Genomic DNA, 15876 nt, shown 5'->3' with positions numbered 1-15876 from the left:
ACCCCCACGGTGACCCCAAGACCCCCATGGGGGCATTGACAACCCCAAGACCCCTATGGTGACCCCAAGACCCCCAAGATCCCTATGGTCACCCCAAGACCCCCTCGGTGACACCGACGCCCCCAAGACCCCCATGGGGGACACCACCATAACCCAGACCCCCAAGAGGACACCAACACCCCCAAAACCCCCACGGTGACCCCAAGACCCCCATGGTGACCCCAAGACCCCAATGGGGACACCAATGCCCCCAAGACCCCCATGGTGACCCCAAGACCCCAGGAGGACACCAAAGCCCCCAAGACCCCCATGGGGACCCCAAGACCCCAAGACCCCCGTGGTGACCCCAAGAACCCCAATGGTGACCCCAAGACCCCCATGATGACCCCAAGACACCCAAGAGGACACCAATGACCCCAAGACCCCCATGGGGACACCAAAACCCCCCAAGGGACGCCAAGACCCCAAGACCCCCATTGGGACACCAACACCCCCAAGACCCCCACGGTGACCTCAAGGACCCCCCATGGTGACCCCAAAACCCCCAAGATCCCTATGGTCACCCCAAGACCCCCTCGGTGACACTGACGCCCCCAAGAACCCCATGAGGACACCAACGCCCCCAAAACCCCCACGGTGACCCCAAGACCCCCCACGGTGACCCCAAGACCCCCATGGGGACATCGACAACCCCAAGACCCCCATGGTGACCCCAAGACCCCCAAGATACCTATGGTCACCCAAGACCCCCCGGTGACACCGACGCCCCCAAGACCCCCATGGGGACACCACCATAACCAAGACCCCCAAGAGGACACCAACACCCCCAAAACCCCCACGGTGACCCCAAGACCCCCCACGGTGACCCCAAGACCCCCAAGACCCCACAGTGACCCCAAGACCCCCCATGGGGACACCAAGACCCCCAAGACCCCCAAGAGGACAACAAGACCCCCAATAATCCCATAGGGACACCAAAACCCCCAAACCCCCACGGTGACCCCAAGACCCCCCCACGGTGACCCCAAGCCCCCCAAGCCCCCCCCCCCCCAAATTTGGGACCCCCAAGCCCCCCCCCCCCCCTCGCCCCTCACCCAGGTAGGCGTCGCTCATGTCCCCGGCGCCTCGGGACACGTTGACGAAGGTGGGCTTCCCGCTGGGGCCGTAGACGAAGACCCCCCCGGACCAGTCGTAGGCGCCCACCGCTCCCAGTACGGGCCCCTCCTGCACCAGTACAGACCGGGAGGGGACCGGTTTGGGGCAGGGGGTGTGGGCTCAGGGTGGGGGTGGTGGGCTCGGGGTGGGCGGGGGGTCTCGGGTTGGGTGGGGGTCTCGGGGGGTCGGGACCACTCACGGGGTGAGCAGGCGCTGAAGCCCTCCTGGGCCATCTCCAGCTGGAAGGAGCTGCCGAGGGCGGACTGGGTGCCTGGGGGGGTGGTGGAGAGAGGGGGGCACCCAAGGGTGACGGGGGTCCCAAATGGTCTCGGGGACCCCCCCTCGGGACCCCCACCCGCCGGGTACCCTCGATGGCGAAGATCTTCTCCTGCAGCTGGTTCTGGATGCCCTGCAGGGCGTCGAAGTTGTCCACGCGGAAGATGTGGTCCTCGGGGGGCGCCGAGGCGATGGTCTGGAGCTCGGCCGCGGCGGCGGGGTCCCGGAAGGCGTCGCCCACCTGCGACCAAGGGGGGGGGATGGGTGGAGAAGTTCTGGAGATGGTCTAGAACGTCTGGAGATGGTTGGGTGGGTGGTTGGAGATGTTTTGGGTTGGATGGAGATGTTCTAGAACATCTAGGAATGGTTGGATGGATGGATGGAGATGTTTTGGGATGGTTGGAGATGTTCTGGAGATGTTCTAGAACATCTGGGAGGGGTTGGGTGGATGGATGGAGATGTTCTAGAACATCTGGGAGAATTTGGATGGACAGATGGAGATGTTTTGGGATGGAAGGAGAAGTTCTGGAGATGTTCTAGAACGTCTGGAGATGGCTGGTGGATGGATGGAGATGTTTTGGGATGGAAGGAGATGTTTCGGAGATGTTCTAGAACATCTGGAGATGGTTGGGTGGGTGATTGGAGATGTTTGGGATGGGTGGAGATGTTCTGGAGATGTCCTAGAACATTTGGGGATGGTTGGATGGGTGGTTGGAGATGTTTTGGGATGGATGGAGAAGTTCTGGAGATGTTCTAGAACATCTGGAGATGGTTGGGTGGATGGATGGAGATGTTTTGGGTTGGAGGGAGCTATTTTGGGGATCTTTTGGGATCTTTTGGGGTGGACGGAGCTATTTTGGGGATCTTTTGGGATGGATGGAGCTATTTTGGGGGTCTTTGGGGATATTTTGGGATATTTTGGGATGGACAGAGCTATTTTGGGGATCTTTTGGGACATTTGGGGATGGACAGAGATGTTTTGGAATGGACAGAGCTATTTTGGGGATCTTTTGGGATTTTTTGGGATGGAGGGAGCTATTTTGGGATCTTTTGAGATGGACGGAGCTATTTTGGAGAACTTTTGGGACAATTTAGGATGGAAGGAGATTTTGGGGGATGGAAGGAGCTATTTTGGGCATCTTTCGGGACCTTTTTGGATGGACGGAGCTATTTTGGGGATCTTTTGGGATCTTTTGGGACAGGTGGAGATGTTTTGGGGATCTTTTGGGATTTTTTGGGACGGGTGGATATATTTTGGGGATATTTTGGGATTTTTTGGGATGGACAGAGCTATTTTGGGGATCTTTTGGGACCTTTTGGGGTGGAGGGAGCTATTTTGGGGATCTTTTGGGACATTTTGGAACGGATGGAGATGTTTTGGGGATGGACGGAGCTATTTTGGGGATCTTTTGGAATGTCTTGAGATGGACAGTGACGTTTTGGGATGGATGGAGCTATTTTCGGGATCTTTTGGGACATTTTGGGACGGGTGGATATATTTTGGGGATATTTTGGGATTTTTGGGGATGGACAGAGCTATTTTGGGGATTTTTTGGGATCTTTTGGGATAGACAGAGCTATTTGGGGGATCTTTTGGGATGGACGGAGCTTTTTTGGGGAACTTTTGGGACATTTTATGACGGATGGAGATTTTTGGGGATGGAAGGAGCTATTTTGGGGATTTTTGGGGACCTTTTGGGGACATTTTTGGGGTGCCTCACCCCGATGGCGTAGCGGACAACCCCGGCGCGCGCCACGTGGGGGACGACGTCGCGGTACTCCAGGGGGTCCCCGTACTTCCGGCCGTCCGTCACCACGATCAGGATCTTGGTGGCCCCCGCCCGGGTCCCCTTCCCGGGCCCGAAGAGGTCCCTCCTGCCACGGGGACCACCGCGTCACCCTTGGGTGCCCCATGTCACCCTTGGGTGCCACCATAACCCCTTGGGGCCACCACGTCACCCTTGGGTGCCCCATGTCACCCTTGGGTGCCACCATAACCGCTTGGGGCCACCAGGTCAACCTTGGAGACCACCATGTCACCCTTGGGTGCCCCATGTCACCCATGGGTGCCACCATAACCTCTTGGGGCCACCAGGTCAACCTTGGGTGCCACCATGTCACCCTTGGGTGCCCCACGTCACCCTGGGGTTCTACCACAGTCCCTTTAGGGCCACCAGGTCAACCTTGGGTCCCACCCCATCACCCTTGGGTCCCACCCCATCACCCTTGGGTCCCACCCCATTACCCTGGGGTCCCACCCAACACCCCGGGGTCCCACCCCGCCACCCCGGGGTCCCACCCAACACCCCGGGGTCCCACCCCGTCACCCTGGGGTCCCACCCAACACCCCAGGGTGCCACCCCATCACCCTTGGGTGCCACCACACCCCCTTTAGGGCCACCAGGTCTACCTTGGGTGCCACCCCATCACCCTGGGGTCCCACCCCATCACCCCGGGGTCCCACCCCATCACCCCAGGGTGCCACCACACCCCCTTTAGGGCCACCACGTCACCCTTGGGTGCCACCACACCCCCTTTGGGGCCACCAGGTCACCCTTTAGGGCCACCAGGTCAACCTTGGGTGCCACCCCATCACCCTTGGGTCCCACCCCATTACCCTGGGGTCCCACCCAACACCCCGGGGTCCCACCCCGCCACCCCGGGGTCCCACCCAACACCCCGGGGTCCCACCCCGTCACCCTGGGGTCCCACCCAACACCCCAGGGTGCCACCCCATCACCCTTGGGTGCCACCACACCCCCTTTAGGGCCACCAGGTCTACCTTGGGTGCCACCCCATCACCCTGGGGTCCCACCCCATCACCCCGGGGTCCCACCCCATCACCCCAGGGTGCCACCACACCCCCTTTAGGGCCACCACGTCACCCTTGGGTGCCACCACACCCCCTTTGGGGCCACCAGGTCACCCTTTAGGGCCACCAGGTCAACCTTGGGTGCCACCCCATCACCCTGGGGTCCCACCCTGTCACCCTTTAGGGCCACCACGTCACCCTTGGGTGCCACCACATCACCCTGGGGTTCTACCACATACCCTTTAGGGCCCCCAGGTCAACCTTGGGTGCCACCCCATCACCCTTGGGTCCCACCCCATTACCCCGGGGTCCCACCCAACACCCCGGGGTCCCACCCCATCACCCCAGGGTGCCACCACACCCCCTTTAGGGCCACCAGGTCTACCTTGGGTGCCACCCCATCACCCTTGGGTGCCACCCCATCACCCCGGGGTCCCACCCCATTACCCCGGGGTCCCACCCCGCCACCCCGGGGTCCCACCCAACACCCCGGAGTCCCACCCCGCCACCCCGGGGTCCCACCCAACACCCCGGGGTCCCACCCCGTCACCCTGGGGTCCCACCCAACACCCCAGGGTGCCACCCCATCACCCTTGGGTGCCACCACACCCCCTTTAGGGCCACCAGGTCTACCTTGGGTGCCACCCCATCACCCTGGGGTCCCACCCCATCACCCCGGGGTCCCACCCCATCACCCCAGGGTGCCACCACACCCCCTTTAGGGCCACCACGTCACCCTTGGGTGCCACCACACCCCCTTTGGGGCCACCAGGTCACCCTTTAGGGCCACCAGGTCAACCTTGGGTGCCACCCCATCACCCTTGGGTCCCACCCAACACCCCAGGGTCCCACCCAACACCCCAGGGTCCCACCCCGCCACCCCGGGGTGCCACCCACAGCGCGGTCCGGATGGCGCTGGCCGTGTGCGTGGTCCCTCGGCTCTGGGCCATGCGTTGGACCTCGGCCTCGCGCCCCCGCGGGGACAAGCGGTCGAAGGCGGCGAAGTCGAAGTGGACGAAGGACCCGGTGGAGAACTGCATGAGGGCGAACTGGGGGGGGGAGGAGAAGTTATGGGGGGGCACCCATGGGTGCTGGGTGGGTGGGGGGGGGGGTCGGTGGCCACCTACGCGGGTGTTGGTGGCCCGGAAGCGCCGCATGACCTGGACGATGAAGTCCTTCATCCTCTCGAAGTCGGGGGGGGAGATGCTGCCCGAGCCGTCCACCAGGAAGACGATGTCGGAGGCCAGCGTGGGGCAGGCTGTGGGGCGGGGGGTGTGGGGCGGGGTGTGGGGCGGGGTGTGGGGTGGGGTGTGGGGCGGGGATGTGGGGTGGGGTGTGGGGCGGGGTGTGGGGCGGGGGGGTGGAGGTGTGGGGTGGGGGACGGGGACATGAAGGAAGGCTCCGTGGAGGTCATCTCCAAGGGTTTGGGGTCTTCCCTGCCCCATAGATCCCATCTACCCCACCATCAGGTCTTCTCTGCCCCATAGATCCCATCTCCAAGGGTTTGGGGTCTTCTCCGCCCCATAGATCCCATCTCTAAGGGGTTTGGGGTCTTCCCTGCCCCATAGATCCCATCTCCAAGGGGTTTGGGGTCTTCCCTGCCCCATAGATCCCATCTCTAAGGGTTTGGGGTCTTCCCTGCCCCATAGATCCCATCTCCAAGGGGTTTGGGGTCTTCTCCACCCCATAGATCCCATCTCCAAGGGGTTTGGGGTCTTCCCTGCCCCATAGATCCCATCTCCAAGGGGTTTGGGGTCTTCTCCGCCCCATATCTGCCCCATAGATCCCATCTCCAAGGGTTTGGGGTCTTCTCCGCCCCATAGATCCCATCTCCAAGGGTTTGGGGTCTTCCCTGCCCCATAGATCCCATCTCCAAGGGGTTTGGGGTCTTCCCTGCCCCATAGATCCCATCTCCAAGGGTTTGGGGTCTTCCCTGCCCCATAGATCCCATCTCCAAGGGGTTTGGGGTCTTCCCTGCCCCATAGATCCCATCTCTAAGGGTTTGGGGTCCTCCCTGCCCCATAGATCCCATCTCCAAGGGTTTGGGGTCTTCCCTGCCCCATAGATCCCATCTCCTAGGGGTTTGGGGTCCTCCCTGCCCCATAGATCCCATCTCCTAGGGTTTGGGGTCTTCTCCACCCCATAGATCCCATCTCTAAGGGTTTGGGGTCTTCCCTGCCCCATAGATCCCATCTCCAAGGGGTTTGGGGTCTTCTCCGCCCCATATCCGCCCCATAGATCCCATCTCTAAGGGTTTGGGGTCTTCTCCGCCCCATAGATCCCATCTCCTAGGGTTTGGGGTCTTCCCTGCCCCATAGATCCCATCTCCAAGGGGTTTGGGGTCTTCTCCGCCCCATATCTGCCCCATAGATCCCACCCAGCCCCACACAGGATCCCCCCCACCCCATAGAACCCCCCTCCAGCCCCATAGAACCCCCCTCCAGCCCCATAGAACCCCCCCCCCGCCCCATAGGACCCCCCTCCTGCCCCATAGCACCCCCCCCTGCCCCATAGAACCCCCCTCCTGCCCCATAAGACCCCCCTCCTGCCCCATAGAACCCCCCTCCAGCCCCATAGAACCCCCCTCCCGCCCCATAGAATCCCCCCCCTGCCCCATAGAACCCCCCCCTGCCCCATAGAACCCCCTCCCGCCCCATAGAACCCCCCTCCAGCCCCATAGAATCCCCCCCCTGCCCCATAGAACCCCCCCACCCTTATAGGGTCGCCCCCCGCCCCATAGAACCCCCCTCCTGCCCCATAGAACCCCCCTCCTGCCCCATAGGACCCCCCTCCCGCCCCATAGAACCCCCCTCCTGCCCCATAGAACCCCCCTCCCGCCCCATAGAACCCCCCTCCTGCCCCATAGAACCCCCCTCCCGCCCCATAGGACCCCCCTCCCGCCCCATAGGACCCCCCCCACCCTTATAGGGTCGCCCCCACCCCATAAGACCCCCCTCCAGCCCCATAGAACCCCCCTCCCGCCCCATAGAACCCCCCTCCCGCCCCATAGGACCCCCGCACCCTTATAGGGTCGCCCCCCACCCCATAGAACCCCCCTCCTGCCCCATAAGACCCCCCTCCTGCCCCATAGAATCCCCCCCCTGCCCCATAGGAACCCCCCCCCGCCCCATAGGACCCCCCCACCCTTATAGGGTCGCACCCCACCCCATAGAACCCCCCTCCAGCCCCATAGAACCCCCCTCCAGCCCCATAGAACCCCCCCTGCCCCATAGAACCCCCCTCCAGCCCCATAGGACCCCCCTCCCGCCCCATAGAATCCTCCCCCCGCCCCATAGAACCCCCCCCACCCTTATAGGGTCGCCCCCCACCCCATACCTGGCCTCGTGTCCGGTAGGGCCCTACTGGGGGGCAGGAGGAGGCAGAGCCCCGGCAGCTCCTCCAGTTCCCCGCACGTCCTACGAGCTTTGGGGCTGCACGCCTGCGCCCCACACACCCCAAAAAGGCCCCAGTGGGTCCCAGTAGGACCCAGTAGGACCCAGTAGGACCCACCAGACCCCAAAAGATCCAGTAGTCCCCAATAGATCCCATTAAGAAACCAATAGATCCCAGTAGGCCCCAGTAGGCCCCAGTAGGCCCCAATAGACCCCAGTAGATCCCATAGACCCCAAAAGATCCCAGTAGGACCCAGTAGACCCCAGTACAACCCACCAGACCCCAAAACATCCAGTAGGCCCCAAAAGATCCCAATAGACTCCAGTAGATCCCATTAAGAAACCAATAGGCCCCAGTAGGCCCCAGTAGGCCCCAAAAGACCCCAGTAGATCCCATAGACCCCAAAAGATCCCAGTAGGACCCACCAGACCCCAAAAGATCCAGTAGAACCCAATAGATCCCAATAGACTCCAGTAGATCCCATTAAGAAACCAATAGACCCCAGTAGGCCCCCAAAGACCCCAAAAGACCCCAGTAGATCCCATAGACCCCAAAAGATCCCAGTAGGACCCAGTAGGACCCAGTAGACCCCAGTAGGACCCACTAGACCCCAAAAGATCCAGCAGGCCCCAAGAGATCCCAATAGACTCCAGTAGATCCCATTAAGAAACCAATAGGCCCCAGTAGGCCCCAGTAGGCCCCAAAAGACCCCAAAAGACCCCAGTAGATCCCAGTAGGACCCAGTAGGACCCAGTAGGACCCAGTAGGACCCACCAGACCCCAAAAGATCCAGCAGGCCCCAACAGATCCCAATAGACTCCAGTAGAACCCATTAAGAAACCAATAGATCCCAGTAGGCCCCAGTAGGCCCCAGTAGGCCCCAGTAGACCCCATAGACCCCATAGACCCCAAAAGATCCCAGTAGGACCCAGTAGACCCCAGTAGGAACCACCAGACCCCAAAACATCAAGTAGGCCCCAATAGACCCCAATAGACTCCAGTAGATCCCATTAAGAAACCAATAGGCCCCAGTAGGCCCCAGTAGACCCCAAAAGACCCCATAGACCCCAAAAGATCCCAGTAGGACCCAGTAGACCCCAGTAGGACCCACCAGACCCCAAAAGATTCAGTAGGCCCCAACAGATCCCAATAGACTCCAGTAGACCCCAGTAAGAAACCAATAGATCCCAGTAGGCCCCAGTAGGCCCCAGTAGGCCCCAATAGACCCCAGTAAACCCCAATAGACCCCAGTAGACCCCAGTAAATCCCCCTAGGCCCCAGTAGGACCCATTACACCCCAAAAGATCCAGCAGGCCCCAATAGATCCCAAAAGACTCCAGTAGACCCCAGTAAGAAACCAATAGACCCCAGTAGACCCCAGTAGGCCCCAAAAGACCCCAAAAGACCCCAGTAGATCCCAGTAGATCCCATAGACCCCAAAAGATCCCAGTAGGACCCAGTAGGACCCAGTAGGATCCAGTAGGACCCACCAGACCCCAATAAGCCCCAATAGACCCCAGTAGATCCCACTAGGCCCCAATAGATCCCAGTAGGCCCCAGTAGACCCCAATCGACCCCAGTAGGCCCCAATAGACCCCCAAAGACCCCAGTAGATCCCAGTAGGCCCCAGCAGATCCCAGTAGGCCCCAAAGGACCCCAGTAGGCCCAGCAGAACCCAGTAGGCCCGAATACAGCCCAGTAAGTCCCAGTAGACCCCAAAAGATCCCAGTAAGCCCCAATAGACCCCAATAGGCCCCAGTAAACCCCAATAGGCCCCAGTAAACTCCAATAGGCCCCAGTAAACCCCAATAGATCCCATTAGGCCCCAGTAGGCCCCAGTAGGACCCCAAAGATCCCAGTAGGTCCCAGTAGACCCCAATAGACCCCAGTAGACCCCAATAGGCCCCAGTAGGTCCCAGTAGAATCCAGTAGGCCCCAGTAGGCCCGGGTAGACCCCAATAGAACCCATAGACCCCATAGATCCCCCCCCAGACCCCACAGACCCCACAGGCCCCATAGGCCCCATAGATGGCCCCACAGACCCCACAGACCCCATAGATCCCCCCCCAGACCCCACAGACCCCATAGACAGCCCCATAGATCCCACAGACCCCATAGATCCCCCACAGACCCCACAGACCCCATAGATCGCCCCATAGATGGCCCCACAGACCCCATAGACCCCATAGAGACCCCACAGACCCCATAGATCCCCCCCCAGACCCCACAGACCCCACAGATGGCCCCATAGATTGCCCCATAGATTGCCCCATAGACCCCATAGAGACCCCACAGACCCCACAGGCCCCATAGATGACCCCACAGACCCCATAGATTGCCCCATAGATGGCCCCACAGACCCCATAGATCCCACAGACCCCACAGGCCCCATAGATCACCCCATAGATGGCCCCACAGACCCCACAGATCCCATAGATTGCCCCATAGATCCCCCATAGACCCCATAGATCCCCCCATAGACCCCATAGACCCCATAGAGACCCCATAGATCCCCCACAGACCCCACAGACCCCACAGACCCCACAGACCCCATAGATGACCCCACAGACCCCATAGTGCCCCATAGATCCCACAGGCCCCATAGACCCCACAGACCCCACAGACCCCATAGATCGCCCCATAGATGGCCCCATAGACCCCACAGACCCCACAGAGTCCCCACAGACCCCACAGACTCCATAGACGGCCCCATAGATCCCCCACAGACCCCATAGATCCCCCCCACAGACCCCATAGGGACCCCACAGACCCCATAGAGACCCCACAGACCCTACAGACCCCATAGATCGCCCCATAGATGGCCCCACAGACCCCACAGGCCCCATAGACCCCATAGAGACCCCACAGACCCCACAGATCCCATAGATTGCCCCATAGACCCCACAGACCCCATAGATCCCCCCATAGACCCCATAGATCCCCTACAGACCCCACAGACCCCACAGACCCCACAGGCCCCATAGAGACCCCACAGACCCCATAGCTTGCCCCATAGACGGCCCCATAGATCCCCCCACAGACCCCCGGCACCCACCAGCATCTGGGAGCCGTTGGCGGCCACGGCCAGGCCCAGAGCCACGAGACCCAGATCGGGGGGCGCTGTGGGGCAGGGACCCACACTTATGGGGCTGACCCATAACCTCCCTCGGGACCCACACTTATGGGGCTGCCCCACAACTCCCTTGGGACCCACACTTGTGGGGCTGCCCCACAACCTCCCACGTGCCCCACATCCTCCCTCGGGACCCACACTTATGGGGCTGCCCCATAACCTCCCACATGCCCCACACTTATGGGGCTGCCCCATAACCTCCCACATGCCCCACACTTGTGGGGCTGCCCCACAACCTCCCACGTGCCCCACATCCTCCCTCGGGACCCACACTTATGGGGCTGCCCCACAACCTCCCATGTGCCCCCCATCCTCCCTCGGGACCCACACTTGTGGGGCTGCCCCACATCCTCCCTTGGCACCCACACTTATGGGGCTGCCCCACATCCTCCCATGGGACCCACACATAGGGGGCTGCCCCACATCCTCCCACGTGCCCCACACTTATGGGGCGGCCCCATAACCTCCCACGTGCCCCACATCCTCCCTCGGGACCCACACTTATGGGGCAGCCCCATAACCTCCCTCGGGACCCACACTTATGGGGCTGACCCATAACCTCCCTCGGGACCCACACTTGTGGGGCTGCCCCACAACCTCCCTCGGGACCCCCAGCTCTGCCCCATAACCTCCCTCAGGACCCACACTTATGGGGCTGCCCCACATCCTCCCTCGGGACCCACACTTGTGGGGCTGCCCCACAACCTCCCTCGGGACCCACACTTGTGGGGCTGCCCCATATCCTCCCATGTGCCCCACACTTGTGGGGCTGCCCCACATCCTCCCATGAGACCCACACTTGTGGGGCTGCCCCACAACCTCCCTCGGGACCCACACTTATGGGGCTGCCCCACATCCTCCCATGGGACCCACACTTGTGGGGCTGCCCCACAACCTCCTTTGGGACTCCCAGCTCTGCCCCATAACCTCCCTCGGGACCCACACTTATGGGGCTGCCCCACAACTCCCATAGGACCCACACTTATGGGGCTGACCCATAACCTCCCCCGTGCCCCACACTTGTGGGTCTGCCCCACAACCTCCCCTGGGACCCTCAGCTCTGCCCCATAACCTCCCATGAGCCCCACACTTATGGGGCTGCCCCACATCCTCCCTTGGGACCCACACTTGTGGGGCTGCCCCACACCCCCACGTGCCCCACACTTATGGGGCTGCCCCACAACTCCCTTGGGACCCACACTTAGGGGGCTGCCCCATAACCTCCCACCTGCCCCACACTTATGGGGCTGCCCCACAACCTCCCACGTGCCTCACACGTGTGGCTGCCCCACATCCTCCCTTGGGACCCACACTTGTGGGGCTGCCCCACATCCTCCCACGTGCCCCACGCTTGTGGGGCTGCCCCACATCCTCCCATGGGACCCACACTTGTGGGGCTGCCCCATATCCTCCCATGTGCCCCACACTTGTGGGTCTGCCCCATAACCTCCCTTGGGACCCACACTTATGGGGCTGCCCCACATCCTCCCACGTGCCCCACACTTATGGGGCTGCCCCACAACCTCCCACGTGCCTCACACGTGTGGCTGCCCCACATCCTCCCTTGGGACCCACACTTGTGGGGCTGCCCCACAACCTCCCTCGGGACCCACACTTATGGGGCAGCCCCATAACCTCCCACCTGCCCCACACTTATGGGGCTGACCCATAACCTCCCTCGGGACCCACACTTATGGGGCAGCCCCATAACCTCCCACCTGCCCCACACTTATGGGGCTGACCCATAACCTCCCTCGGGACCCACACTTATGGGGCTGCCCCATAACGTCCCCTGGGACCCACACTTATGGGGCTGCCCCATAACCTCCCTTGGGACCCACACTTATGGGGCTGCCCCACAACCTCCCATCTGCCCCACACTTATGGGGCTGACCCATAACCTCCCTCGGGACCCACACTTATGGGGCAGCCCCACATCCTCCCTTGGGACCCACACTTATGGGGCTGCCCCACATCCTCCCATAGGACCCACACTTGTGGGGCTGCCCCACACCCCCACGTGCCCCACACTTGTGGGGCTGCCCCACGGCGCCCTACCGGTGACGGGGAGTTCCCGGCAGCTCCGCTCCCCATAGCGGCACTCGAAGACCTGGCCCTGGCCCCCCCGCTCCAGGGGGGCCCCCACCAGCACCCTATGGGGGGGGGGGGCAGAGATGTGGGGCGCCCCATAGATCCCGTGGGGCGCCCCAGAGATTCAGTGGGGTGCCCCATAGATTCCGTGGGGCACCCCATAGATCCCATGGGGCACCCCATAGATTCCGTGGGGCACCCCATAGATCCCATACCCCCCAAAAAAGCCCATGGAGCCCCCCATAGATTCAATGGGGCGCCCCCTAGATTCCATGGGGCACCCCATAGATTCTGTGGGGCACCCCATAGACCCCATCACCCCCCAAAAAAGCCCATGGAGCCCCCCATATCTCCCATGGGGTGCCCCATAGATTCAATGGGGCGCCCCCTAGATTCCATGGGGCACCCCATAGATTCAGTGGGGCACCCCCTAGATTCAGTGGGGCGCCCCATAGATTCAGTGGGGCGCCCCATAGATCCCATCACCCCCCAAAAAAGCCCACGGAGCCCCCCATATCCCCCATGAAGCCCCCCATATCCCCCGTGGGACACCCCATAGATTCCGTGGGGCACCCCATAGATTCCATGGGGCGCCCCACGGAATCTATGGGGCGCCCCATAGATTCTGTGGGGCGCCCCATAGATCCCATACCCCCCCCAAAAAGCCCATGGAGCCCCCCATAACCCCCATGGAGCCCCCCATATCCCCCATGGGGCACCCCATAGATTCCGTGGGGCGCCCCACTGAATCTATGGGGCGCCCCATAGATTCTGTGGGGCGCCCCATAGATCCCATCACCCCCCCCAAAAAAGCCCATGGAGCCCCCCATATCCCCCATGAAGCCCCCCCTATCCCCCATGGGGCACCCCAGAGATTCCGTGGGGCACCCCATAGATTCCATGGGGCGCCCCACTGAATCTATGGGGCGCCCCACGGAATCTATGGGGCGCCCCATAGATCCCATAACCCCCCAAAAAAGCCCATGGAGCCCCCCATATCTCCCATGGGACACCCCATAGATTCAATGGGGCGCCCCACAGATTCAATGGGGCACCCCATAGATTCCATGGGGCACCCCACAGATTCAGTGGGGCGCCCCATGGATTCAGTGGGGCGCCCCATAGATCCCATAACCCCCCAAAAAAGCCCATTGAGCCCCCCATAACCCCCATGAAGCCCCCCATATCCCCCATGGGGCACCCCATAGATTCCGTGGGGCGCCCCACTGAATCTATGGGGCGCCCCACAGATTCAATGGGGCGCCCCATAGATTCCGTGGGGCGCCCCATAGATCCCGTACCCCCCAAAAAAGCCCATGGAGCCCCCCATAACCCCCATGAAGCCCCCCATATCCCCCATGGGGCACCCCATATATTCCATGGGGCACCCCATAGATTCCATGGGGCGCCCCACAGATTCAATGGGGCGCCCCATAGATTCTGTGGGGCGCCCCATAGATCCCATAACCACCCAAAAAAGCCCATGGAGCCCCCCATATCCCCCATGGGACACCCCAGAGATTCCATGCGGCACCCCATAGATTCCGTGGGGCGCCCCACTGAATCTATGGGGCGCCCCACGGAATCTATGGGGCGCCCCATAGATTCTGTGGGGCGCCCCATAGATCCCATAACCCCCCCAAAAAAGCCCATGGAGCCCCCCATATCCCCCATGGAGCCCCCCATATCCCCCATGGGGCACCCCATATATTCCATGGGGCACCCCATAGATTCAATGGGGCACCCCACAGATTCAGTGGGGCGCCCCATAGATTCAGTGGGGCGCCCCATAGATCCCATAACCCCCCAAAAAAGCCCATTGAGCCCCCCATAACCCCCATGAAGCCCCCCATATCCCCCATGGGGCACCCCATAGATTCCGTGGGGCGCCCCACTGAATCTATGGGGCGCCCCACAGATTCAATGGGGCGCCCCATAGATTCCGTGGGGCGCCCCATAGATCCCGTACCCCCCAAAAAGCCCATGGAGCCCCCCATAACCCCCGTGAAGCCCCCCATATCCCCCATGGGGCACCCCATATATTCCATGGGGCACCCCATAGATTCCATGGGGCACCCCACAGATTCAGTGGGGCGCCCCATAGATTCCGTGGGGCGCCCCATAGATCCCATAACCCCCAAAAAAGCCCATGGAGCCCCCCATAACCCCCATGAAGCCCCCCATATCCCCCATGGGACACCCCATAGATTTCGTGGGGCGCCCCATAGATTCCGTGGGGCGCCCCACTGAATCTATGGGGCGCCCCATAGATTCTGTGGGGCGCCCCATAGATCCCGTAACCCCCCAAAAAAGCCCATGGAGCCCCCCATATCCCCCATGGGACACCCCATAGATTCAATGGGGCGCCCCACAGATTCAATGGGGCACCCCACAGATTCAATGGGGCGCCCCATAGATTCCGTGGGGCGCCCCATAGATCCCATCACTCCCCCAAAAAAGCCCATGGAGCCCCCCATATCCCCCATGAAGCCCCCCATATCCCCCGTGGGACACCCCATAGATTCCATGGGGCACCCCATAGATTCCATGGGGCACCCCACAGATTCAATGGGGCACCCCACAGATTCAATGGGGCGCCCCATAGATCCCATCACCCCCCCCAAAAAAGCCCATGGAGCCCCCCATATCTCCCATGGGACACCCCATAGATTCAGTGGGGCACCCCATATATTCCATGGGGCACCCCATAGATTCCATGGGGCACCCCACAGATTCAATGGGGCGCCCCATAGATTCTGTGGGGCGCCCCATAGATCCCATCACCCCCCAAAAAAGCCCACGGAGCCCCCCATATCCCCCATGGAGCCCCCCATATCCCCCATGGGGCACCCCATAGATTCCATGGGGCACCGCATAGATTCCATGGGGCGCCCCACAGATTCTATGGGGCGCCCCATAGATTCTGTGGGGCGCCCCATAGATCCCACCACCCCCCCCAAAAAAGCCCATGGAGCCCCCCATAACCCCCACGGAGCCCCCCATATCCCCCGTGGGA

General features: G+C 61.9%; 1 protein-coding gene across 1 annotated transcript in view; it reads right to left on the bottom strand.

Annotated features, from left to right (window-relative positions):
- LOC139999860 (integrin alpha-M-like) overlaps nucleotides 1-15876 on the bottom strand; it is a 58409-nt gene that overhangs the window by 40827 nt on the left and 1706 nt on the right. Inside the window, exons 3-11 of the mRNA XM_072029488.1 lie at nucleotides 12828-12922; nucleotides 10692-10756; nucleotides 7580-7682; nucleotides 5371-5501; nucleotides 5141-5292; nucleotides 3153-3306; nucleotides 1522-1672; nucleotides 1355-1426; nucleotides 1095-1274 (exon numbers count right to left, since the gene is read on the bottom strand). Coding sequence (XP_071885589.1) covers nucleotides 1095-1274; nucleotides 1355-1426; nucleotides 1522-1672; nucleotides 3153-3306; nucleotides 5141-5292; nucleotides 5371-5501; nucleotides 7580-7682; nucleotides 10692-10756; nucleotides 12828-12922 — 1103 coding nt within the window. The remainder of the gene's footprint in view (nucleotides 1-1094; nucleotides 1275-1354; nucleotides 1427-1521; nucleotides 1673-3152; nucleotides 3307-5140; nucleotides 5293-5370; nucleotides 5502-7579; nucleotides 7683-10691; nucleotides 10757-12827; nucleotides 12923-15876) is intronic.

Source organism: Anas platyrhynchos, chromosome 30 (assembly GCF_047663525.1).
Source record: "Anas platyrhynchos isolate ZD024472 breed Pekin duck chromosome 30, IASCAAS_PekinDuck_T2T, whole genome shotgun sequence".
Taxonomy (NCBI): domain Eukaryota; kingdom Metazoa; phylum Chordata; class Aves; order Anseriformes; family Anatidae; genus Anas; species Anas platyrhynchos.
The sequence above is the reverse complement of the archived record's forward strand: the minus strand, read 5'-3'. Positions and strand labels throughout refer to the sequence as shown.